Below are 11,578 nucleotides of genomic sequence, written 5' to 3'. Positions count from 1 at the left end.
TAAAATTTTATTTACAGCACAATGAAATTTAAAATGTCCCAAGGATTACAGTACTAATATTACCATTTACTCCTTTTGGCAAATGGACCAAACATTGTTCAAAATATGCAGTAAATCAGTATAATTGAAAAATAGTGTCTGTGGTCAAAATTAAGCTGGTCAGCTTTTCTAGTGCTCTAAGAACATTTTCCGTTCGCTGTACACCTCAAACAGTGCTATCGTGGTTACTATGCTAGCTGCCCTTTTGACCCCTTCTGTGGCTTTTGAGTGAACCCTGTAGATGTTAGGCCTCAAGCCCTTAACTTTTCTGGGGTGGAATCCCACAGTTCTCCTGTTCTTAAACCAAGTCCCAGGCTATGGCACCCTGAGCATCAACTCTGCTTTCCCAGCAAGTCTCACTGAATGTGGTATCTGTGGGTTTCCCGCCCTCTGGCCTGGACCCTCAGCTTAAGTTAGAGCAGCATTGATTCGTCATTGACTTTTGGAGGGCAGTAGGCAGAGAGTTTCAGACAGCTGCGGAATGGGGATCACTGTGGAATGGGGATGCCCCATGGCATGTCCCCTGCACCAGTGGCCAGGAAGGGGCGATGCAGCAGCTGCTATGGCATTGGTCAACCATTCTAGGATTCCTTTGTAGTGGGGGGAATTCTTAAGAGGTTGGCAAGGCCAGCTTTATCATGGCTTTTGCTGCCACAATGGGCTCGTAAGTCTGGGAGTCTATTAGTCTGATCATTCTGTTGTGTTTACTGAGCACCATTACTCTCCTAGCCTTGGTGTGTAGTGTGTGGGTACAAATTTTCTTGACATCCACCTACTTTTATGCAGAAATTTCAAGTTCTGGATTAGGGATGTAAAGAACGTGTAAAAATAGTAACCATGTAACCGATTACAATTCTATCAGTTACATGGTTAAATGTTTACCCGGGGAACTAGGGGTGAGGGAGGTGCTGCAGCACCCCCACATCTTACATTGGCCCCACTGCCACCCCTGCACCTGGGGGTCTCCACTGCCACCTGGCATCCTGGTGCGCCCCGGATACCAGCATCCCGGGACGGACCCTGGCCGCAGGACCGGCAGCCCGGGAGGCAGCAGAGCCCCAGAACGGGGCAGCAGCCGGGATGCCGGGTGGGCGGCAGCAAAGCTACAGGCGCGGCGGCAGCAGCAGAGCCCCAGAGAGACCCCGGGCACATGGGGTTGGCAACTGGGACCCTGGGCAGAGTTCAACCGTTAACAGAAACCGATAAGCATCAAGTTTATCGGTTAACTGGTTAAACTCTTACATCCCTATTTTGGATCTTCTTCAAATCCAAAGAATTCATAGCAGCTGGGGTAGAAGTCAAGCATTAATTATAATAAACTTCTGCTTTCCTTTTCAGCATGCTCCTCTTCTGGGGACTGCAACACTGCTCTTGAGAACACCACGGTGCTTGTGTCGCAGGTGTTTCCTAGTGAGGTGGAGTGTTTTTCTCCATACTAGAACTAGATGGTTATCTACTGAAGAAATTCTAAAGAAAAGGGTTGCAAAACACATCTAAATACTAATTGCACTTTCCTACTGTGCATTTCTCTGTATGTTTGATACTGAGCCAAAAAATAGTACCAAATAACATCTGTCATACTTATTGCAATAGGCTGGAAGAAATGGCTGGAAGAAACTTTTTTGGGGCGAGGAGAGGGGAGAATCATGAAAATTGATGGGTTTAGTCTAAATCTTTGACCATGTAGGGCATGTCTATGCTGCAAAATATAATCCGTGGCAGTAAGTCTCAGGGGCTGGGTCTACAGACTTCGACTTGTGGGGCTCATGCTATGGTGCTAAAAATAGCCATGTAGATGTTCTGGCTCAGGCTGTAGATGGAGCCCACCACCTTCCATGGGCTTCCGAGCCTGAACTGGAACATCTACATGGCTATTTTTAGCTTTGCAGCGCAAGCACGAGTCTGTAGACTTGGGCTCTGAGACTATAACCATAATTTCTAGCTAAAACTCAGTAACTCTTATCTCTACAAAACAAACCAGGTTTTTTGTTTATTTGTGTGGGATGGGAGAGGTAGTTGAGAGAAGCTGCTGAAAAATATCTGACCAGGTAGCAAAATTACAGTGGGACTCGCCTTAATCATTAATTACATCACAGCTACAAAAAGAACACCTGCAGACTCCTCCACTCCTGTTAAATTTCTCTCACCCTTCTCTTCACCTCTATTTGCTATTTCAACTAAAAAGGACTTAATGAGGCTCCTTTGGGAGCCCACTAATGTTATTTCTTAATCAGTCAGAGGAATGGCAGCTGTTGTTAATAAATACTTACACGTTTTCTAACTTATTGAATAGGGTGCAGCCCTCCAAGCCCATACCCCTAAAGAATAAAAAATATATATTGATCTTGGGTGTCTGCTCAATACTGCTGATGTGCTTGTGTCTCTCATGTGTGTGGCAGGGCTTATAAAGATATCTATGGAGACATTAATATATACATTTTTAAACTCAAGATAATTTAATTTTATTTCCCTGAAGTAAAACTCAGAAATGTAGATGGGGTAATGGTCTAAGACATCCTAGACCAGTATCAATATTGTTAAGTGAATAGATAGTGGGAGTGAGTGATCCGGTGGTGATGCAAGTTAGACACAGTAATTGGAGGCTTTTGGGGAAAGGTTCAGGACAGGAGTAATGGGATACAGCAGCTTGGCATGTGTCATTAGTCATTGAAAACTGTCGCTGTTCGCATGTCTTTTTAATGATTTAATGGTCTTGGCAACTGCTTGTGACTTTTGTTGATCGCCTCCCTGGAGATCAAGCACTGACTGCACACACAGTGAAATATCCTCTTCCTCCTAGAGGGGTCTTCCTAAAGAACACTGGTAGGGCATTGTGGGAAGTTTACACTCCAATTATTCACACTGATGTGACTTTATTTATCAGTCTTCTGAACTCACATGGCTTCCTTTTTTTCTAAGCGAGTGACAGTGTAGTGACATTAACATAAGTTACAGCATGTTCTTACGGTACTTTCATTTTCAACTGTGGTGTCACAACAATACGTATGTTCAAGTTTGCTGTATGTTTAGCTAGAGTTCCTCATAGTCTGGAAGGATGGGGAAGTGTAATTGTAAATGCTGGAACTAAAACGTCAAAAAGAAAATCCCTTTATTTTAGTAGCATTTGCACATTGTACTGATACTGAAATACTTCGCTGTATAAATCAGTTGGCTTTTTTAACAGTTAAGTAGCATCCCTCAAGCCTCTTTTAAACTGTAATTTCACTGTTGATGTGAATAATATCCCTAAATATCTTGGCAGACTCCATGAGGGCACTGGAAAGTGAAATTGACACTTTCCTTGCTTGGACTTGGCTTGCTCTCAGCTGTGTGCAGCATTCTTAATCTAATAATTTCCTGACAAAGTGTGGCATGAATGTGAAATTATTAAACAAATATTTTAGGCTATATTTCTCAACACAATATCTCCAATTTCTCAATAGTTGCACTGAAAATGAATTCTTAACATGTTCCTTCTCTCCCTCACCCCCTTGTGCTTAAGTTTTCATGAAAAGAATATTTTTTCAGATACTGGCACTTAGAAAAGTTCTCAGCAAAATAACTGTTGATGAAGTTTAATGAAGTATAGCAAATGAAAGAGATCATGGCTTTAGATGGATATAATCAAGGTGGTCTTTATATTGTGCTGTCAGACCTCAATACCTTGACAAGATTTCCTAATTCTCTGATCTGCTGAGGTTTCTGCAGTAGCATAATATGAACAGAAAAAGCATTCAAAATAAAAACTAAAACTTAGAAATGGATAGTTTTTTGTTGTTTGTTTATTTTAATATTTGCATAGATCAGTAAATATGCAAGTTTACATATAAAAACCTGTTTTAGTGGTTAGGTACAGATAAGGAATGTGGTCAATTGAAGGACTAGGTGTGGTGGTGCCATATGGAGGTAAGTACAGTATGGTACAAGTACAGTAGCTGATGTACAGGTTTTATACAGAGATAATTAGAGAATTGGAGACAATGAAATAAGTAACAAAACCAAATTGTCCAGCCTGATCCCTTCTTCCTCCCTATAACTCCATCCATAGGGACAAAATGCCTATATATAATTTTGCCCTAGACAATGCCCTTTGTAGGAGAGATTCCTTGCACCCAGTCTGTAAGATATTAGGAGCTCAGAACACGTGAGATGAAAAATCAGGGAGATGCTGGAGTGTGGGCGAAAAACAGTTATTTTTGATTTAAGCATCATAAAAACCACTCTAATTCTACACTACAAAATTCTTCACATGTCCTATTTTTTTTTAAAAGCAGCCCAAGCTTCCTATAAATCAGTTACTGCTATCAAAAGCTACGGTTGTAGAGTGGAAGCCTACACTCAACCTTAACTGTGGAGATGGCCATAATATTTAAGATATCTGAAAAATGCTGAAGGGTTTCTACTACTGTTTAATTCCTATAATCCAGAACAGCAACACTAGAGAAAAACATAAATAAAAACTAAGGTCTGAGATATATTTGATTTTGTTTTTTTGGTGTTAATATAACAAACACAAGGAGAACCACTTTTCCATTCTCTGTTTGGGGATGCCGAGTTTGAACATGGAGAGGACAGAGGAGGACTCAGGGAATACTATACTGTTGGGTCCTCTTTTGCTCTGTATTTTCCACTTGATCTAATTCAGGAGCACTTCAGCCATTTTTAAGAGCAAGGCTAGAGATGTTACAAGATCTGGTGACCTTTTCTTTGAGAAGCTCTAGCACCCCCGTTCTTTGGAGCAGGGACTCAACACTTAGCAGGAGGTGATCTGTACGTTAGGGATGTGACTTCTGCTATATCTGTGAAAATCCATCCGAATGTGGTCAATGTATAAGCCTTTCAAAAACCACAGGTTGTACATGATTGTTAGAGACTCTTAAGGTTTTTAGCAGCTAAATTCCAGCTGCATTGGTCTTGCCTTCCAAGACTTTCCTTGCAATTGTTGCTCTAGGCTTTTGAAGGCTGGGGCTGATCACTGACATTGAGAGCAGGGAGGATTGTGTGATCAATGCCCTGCCAGTTGGGCCCTGGAATCATGGAGAAGGAAGCTGTTTGATTTGAATGCAGAGGAGGAAAGAATTAGATGTGGGGTTGGAGGAGACTGGGGCAAGAGGCTAGCAGTGGTGAGGGGGAAGCTAGAACTAGGAACTGGAGTGGGTTGGAGACTGGGACTGCCTAGGCAAGGAAACTAGGAAACAGTGAGGGGGATGGGCGAGGTGGTGGTGGTAGTAAAACAGATCTGACCTGGTGCCTAGGAGTGCTGGGTGGTGGTGGTGGGGAGAACTAAGACTGGCTGGTAGAAGAGACTGAGACAAGGAACTGAGGGCTACTGGGAATGATTGGCAAGGAGACTAAGACAGTGAGTCCAGAGAATTGAGACTACTACTTGCTAGGCAAGGAGACTGAGAATGGGATGAGAAACATCATAAATGGAAATTGGGACCCTCTAGAGGAGGGCAATCTTAATTCATAAAATTTCCTAAATTTTGAGTGCTTGATTTGCAACCTGAATAAAGTTTTCATCCTTTTTCACATGTGTAATATTTAATGCAAACTGATCCAGAATGCAAGATGATGTGCCTATAAATTATGAAGCAGTGTGATCCATTGCTAGTACTGTACAAGAGCTATGTAAAAATGGTGCAGTGGAACCTACACATGTTGCAGTAACTTCAAAATATCTGTGTAATAGAAAAATTACAGTGCGGATTGTCTCTGAGAAAGGATGTGAGATTGCATCACACTAAAAGGTGAAAAACCTACATTTAATCACTTATACTAGAAAAATGTAATGGCATATTTTTTAAGTCTTTAATTTTTCATTCAACTGCTCCAGTCCAGTGGTATTTAATTAAACAAACATGCCTTCAGTTGGCCTTGTGACTTGGGCTGCCTCGCAGTAGTAACAAAGGGAATGACTTTGTAGGTATGCAGAGTTGTGAAACAGAGCAGAGGTAACATGTTAAGTCTGGTGAGAGTAGGGAATTGCCGGAAGGATGAATTTGAGCAGAACCACTAAGTTAGTGCCTTTCACAATCTTTGGAGCATCAGTAACAGCAAGACTGTAAAATGGTTCAATCCTGTGTCCTTTTTAACCAAATGGTAAAATGTGACAGGGTAAGATCAAATTATTTAGTATCAGTATGAGGTTACAAAAACCATTGTTTTAGCCCAATGTTACTCTTGTTAGTTTTGCACAAAATTAAGTAAATATAAACTTGCATTACATAATAATTGTACCCCTTTAATTATATCGGTTTGAAACTGAAACAGGTAAATTTTTACAATTTCTAGTATAGGTAGTGATGCTGGTATAACAATGCTTGATATTGGTATGATATAATTCTTGGTGCATTGGGAGGGAGGTATGGCCATGGTCTACCCAGGTACGTCACCTCTGGGGTTTCCATTGCTAGCACTAGCAGGTAAAACCCTGCCCCTTTGCTTTGGGGAGTGCAAGCAGCAGCATGGTATATGCACTGCACTGGTGAGAAATTCCCCCCCCCTCTCATCATACCCACAGAAAAATTACAATAGTCCTGTTTTGTGGGGGAGACTTTCAAATCTGGGACTTAGGTGCCCATCTCCCATAGAAAAGTCAATGGGACTACTAACTGCCCTTTATGTCTTTTGATATTCTTCTCCTTATTTCAGATTGTATACATCTTTTAAGTTCTTGTAACAAGGCACATTTTATAAACAACCTAAGCAGAATTGGTCCGCTTAACAGACCTCCCAGGAAAACACTTAACTGATAATATTTGCTCTTTAGTACTAATATTCCATATTTTTACTGTCAATATTTTATCTCCCTCGAGTCCATTAGTACATATTGAAGTATAAAAACGTTCTCACTGGCCCAACTTCTGCCCTCTCTCAAGCATGCTCAATTCACATAAAAGTTGAAGTGTGCATGTATCTGAATTTGGCCTGCTGTCTGGAAGGGTAGTTTTTAATTTTCCCAACTCCTCTTTATGGTCTTGCACTTCAGTATTTGCAGATTCCACAAATCTTTGTGGTCATTTTTTGGTTTCCTTTGGCTCCGCGAGTAAGCTTTCTAGCAATGGAGTTGACATTTTGAGTATGGTGTCAGTCTTTATTGCATTCACTGAAAAATGAAAAAAAAGAGCTCCATACAAGAAAAAAGAAAGGAAGCTTTTCCCAGCATATTTTCATTAGCCACAAGAGTTCTTTATTTTATTCACTAATTACAGAAAGTTTACAGATGAGTGGCAGCACAGCAATGAGCGCTTAGGTGCTGTAGGAAGTGGTTTGGTATATCTTTGAAAATACACTTGTAAGTGAAATATTTCTACTATCGGGAATGTTACAGATTGACTGCTCCAATAAGTGAGGGAAATAACTGGATTTAAAAAAAACAAAAACTTCTGTTGGCCCCCGTTCAGAACCAGCAGCAACAGAAATTACACTGGTTCCATTTTCATCTGCTAGAAAAGGGAGAAAATCAGTTTCCTTCCCTCCTTCTGTCAGCAAACACCAACTCTCAGGATCTCCACAATATTCCAGTCGTTGGGTTATTGGTTGACTGGTCCACAGCTGTTGGTAAAACAGAAATCTCAAGTCTGTATACAAAGTGGTACAGCTCTTTGGGACTCAGCCCTCACAGTAGACACATCTCTTGGCACTGCATCAATTAGCCAATTAATTGGCTGCCTTCCACTCCTATATTTATAAACCTTCTCATCTTTGTGCTCTTATTGGCTCATGTTTCCAGAGTGGTGTGACCTGGGAGTCGTCTTGCCTACAATGAAACATTCCTATACAGCTTCAGAAACAGCTACTGAGCATGTCCATTAACCTCAACACCCTCTTCTAAATATATTTGGGCTCTTCCAGCTCAGTTACCCTGTCCTGTGCATAGAATACTAAAATCCATGTGTACTTCCCAGTGCTTCTCATCCTTTATTTGTGCTAAAAATAATGAAATGCTGCAGTGTGCAACATGTGGGTTCCACACACTACCACACACATAGCACAAGAGCTTGCATTCTGAGCCAGATATCCCCATTGGGGGTGGCTGGCAAAGAGCTGAAATTGTAATGCTGTAGTTTCAATAGCTTGGAGAACTCTATTACTGCATTTATATCCTCCTATTCTCCTTCCCTCTTTCTTCTCCCGCCAAACTCAGTGAAAATAAAGCTTGACAGTTTCATGCTCTTTTTATTTAAGGGGCAGGGTATGTTAATGGTAAGCAGTCAAGTTTCACAGCTGTTTGTTATTAGCACTGTTTGTTGCTGTTACAAGATAAAGCCTTGGATTATAAGGGCATATAAAGACAGGAACAGTTAGAAAGAAAAGGGGGCTCTGACATAGGACCTAGTTGTGAGAAAACAAAACGAAAAGAGTAAATAAAAATCATTATACAGCTGAATATAATGTTAATGCCTATTGCTGGGGAATAATGTATGCCTTGTACAAGACACTATGGCCCTGGCTAGACTAAATGGGTGGAAGGGCAGAAGGTGGAGAATGTCTGTATCCTATTATGAATTGGAGGAAATTACTGTCTGTATTCTGTATGCTGGTGGGCTCAGAATATCCTGCTGGCAGTCTGGTTAGTACTGCAGGACAGAGAACAAAAAGCAGAGAAATGTTAGTACTTGTTGTTTAAAATAACCTAGCTGGAATCAGAAGAAGTTTTCAAAAATGTTTGAGAGGATTAACTGGCTTTCTTTAATTAACTGAAAATTCTCGGTTTTCTTTCAGGAGTGTGTTTTCTCTGAAACCATTGCTGCTAAAGGGCTCCAAACGGGAGAAATAAATCCAGTCTGCTTGTCGAGTCCCTGGCTCAGCGTGCAAGTGCTTTCATGAGGTAACATTGGGCCAAAGTCAACCTTTCTTTCTCCTTTCTGAATCTGCAGCCAAGAAATGGGCCAGAAAATCTCAGGGAGCATAAAGTCTGTGGATGTGAGGGAGCCCCCTTATAGACCTGTTAAACGAGAGCTGAGGGGACCAGATTTTTGCAAGCCTGCTCGACTGGACATGCTGCTGGATATGCCCCCTTCCCAACTGGAGGTCCAGTATAAACATGCTTGGAACAATGAAGATCGATCTTTAAATATATTTGTAAAGGAAGATGACAAACTAACTTTTCATAGGCACCCAGTTGCCCAAAGCACAGATTGCATCCGGGGCAAAGTTGGCTACACAAGAGGCCTACATGTCTGGCAAATTCACTGGCCCACTAGGCAACGAGGAACACATGCTGTGGTGGGTGTATCAACAGCAGAAGCTCCATTACATTCTGTAGGATATACATCATTGGTTGGTAGCAATAGTGAATCATGGGGCTGGGATCTGGGACGTAACAAACTTTATCACAATTGTAAAAACCAGCCTGGGGTGACGTATCCTGTTTTTTTGGAACCAGATGAGTCTTTTGTACTCCCAGACTCCTTATTGGTAGTTTTGGATATGGATGAAGGAACGCTTAGCTTCATTGTAGATGGACAGTATCTTGGAGTGGCCTTCCGAGGACTGAAAGGGAAAAAACTTTACCCTGTAGTCAGTGCAGTTTGGGGGCACTGTGAAATTACAATGAGATACATCAATGGACTTGATCGTAAGTGTTATCAAACGTATGCATTATAATATCTCAACTTTTTCCAAACTCTTTCTTTTTATTTAACTTTCTTCTTAACCCCTTCTCATATTGTAAATGGAGAGTGCTGGACAGAGGACCCCTGGTTGCTGTTAGAAAATACCCTCTGTAAAACTATCCAACCTGATAAAACTCCTTCCCAATAACTTCTATTCCACAGACGGCAGCGTGTGGCTGTGGGTTGTGTCAAAATATCAACCCAGGTCCTAAGACCTTGTTTGAATCCTGTAGTACAAATTAACTGTCTGTCTCTAACTTATTCTTGGTCTTCTGGCATAGAGAATGTCTGGAAATCTCAGTCTTGCAAAAGTCATTTTATTTCAGTAAAATGGGCAGCCTGGGAAAATATCCAGAAAGCTTTTAATGCATTTTCATTGTAAAGTTCTGGTTTACTTGAAGTTAATATTTTTAAGATATTGAAATTTAAATGATTTTGTAAGTGTCTTATCTTCTTGACAGATTACAGCAAAAGATGAGTTACCCTTTCTCAAAATGAATTTTAATATTCTTCTTTAGCTCTGATTTTGAGGCTTGATCATGAATTAACAAACTATCCAGAACAAGGGACAGTATGATGATGTAGGCTCCTCCAGTGGCAGTGCAAGAGAGATTGGCTTGCGAATCAAAGCCTACTTCCAGGTTTCCTTGCAGCTCCAGGAGCAGAATAAGCCCTATATCCAGTTTAGCAAACATCTACTGACATGCTGGCACAGCTCTGCTGCTTGGGCACTGTGGGGGACAAGCATGTGTGGGGGTTTAGAGAGTAGATGCAGCTGCTCTTTGGAGCCTGCTTCACTCCTGTACTGTGAGGGTTGGAACAGACAGGCCACTCAAGGTGGTAAGGGGCACTTTCTTCTTACTGGTTCACATGGTGTACAATCTGGGGTGCAATCTGGCCCTGAAACATAAATATAAATTCATAGTGTGTGTGACTGAAATAGCTAGCTGGATAAAAGTTTGTTGGTCCTGGAACTTTACGTTGTGAATTAGAGTATTGGCTATTTCTTGTAAAGAAAAATTTAATAGAAAATGCGCGCGCTCTCTCTCTCTCTCTCTCTCTCTCTCTCTCAATAGTTCTGGGAGGGACATATCCCTTTATATTTGTGTTTCTCCTTTTAGCTTCTAATGGGATAGTCTAAATTGTCTCCACCAAAAGTAATTCTCTGCTCATTAGCCTTATATTTGATATGTGAGCTGCTGTAAAATCATAATTAAAGAACTTGACCCTGTTTAAGATTACCTTTTAACACAAATACATAGCACTCTCATTGGGGAGAAAAACCCTTACAAGCATATTGAAGCTAAAAATCAAATGAGACTTTCTAGTGCCTTAAAAGGAGGAAAATTAAAGGATCAAAAATTTTGTAGCCATTAATTTGAAAACTGGAAAGAGTTCTTTTTGACAGTGTGCTATAACAACTTGGCTTTCTTCTTTTTATTTTTGGAAACTGAATAAATACGAATTCAGTGCAAACATACAACTTGTTTCACATGCTGGGGATGTCATGTAGATAAGCAAAAGCTCAGTGTCTGTCGCGTTAAAGTCAGTTATGTTCCATTATAATATCTCAACTTTTTCCAAACTCTTTCTTTTTATTTAACTTTCTTCTTAACCCCTTCTCATATTGTAAATGGAGAGTGCTGGACAGAGGACCCCTGGTTGCTGTTAGAAAATACCCTCTGTAAAACTATCCAACCTGATAAAACTCCTTCCCATTAACTTCTGTTCCATTGTAGCTATTTTGTGGGTTACTCAACTGAGTATCAGAAGATAGAAAGGACGGGGAGGATGTCCACAAGTAGGAAGAAAGGAGGAGGCAGAAAGAAAGAGAAGGTACAAAATGGATAAGTAGCAAGTGTGATGGGTTCCCCCTGGGGTGCCACCTGGAACTGGGGTACCACTGAGCCTGGGCTCCC

The 11,578-nt window shown here is 41.0% G+C and overlaps 1 protein-coding gene across 1 annotated transcript in view; it reads left to right on the top strand.

Moving 5' to 3' along the window:
- Positions 1-8,928: 8,928 nt before the first annotated feature.
- The window catches only part of SPSB4 (splA/ryanodine receptor domain and SOCS box containing 4), a 110,952-nt gene continuing 108,302 nt past the window's right edge, over positions 8,929-11,578 (top strand). The window contains exon 1 of the mRNA XM_065411307.1: positions 8,929-9,622. Coding sequence (XP_065267379.1) covers positions 8,929-9,622 — 694 coding nt within the window. The remainder of the gene's footprint in view (positions 9,623-11,578) is intronic.

The sequence above is a fragment of the Emys orbicularis genome, chromosome 9 (assembly GCF_028017835.1).
Source record: "Emys orbicularis isolate rEmyOrb1 chromosome 9, rEmyOrb1.hap1, whole genome shotgun sequence".
NCBI classification, from domain to species: domain Eukaryota; kingdom Metazoa; phylum Chordata; order Testudines; family Emydidae; genus Emys; species Emys orbicularis.
Note: the sequence above shows the minus strand (reverse complement) of the source record. Positions and strands in the feature narration are given on the sequence as shown.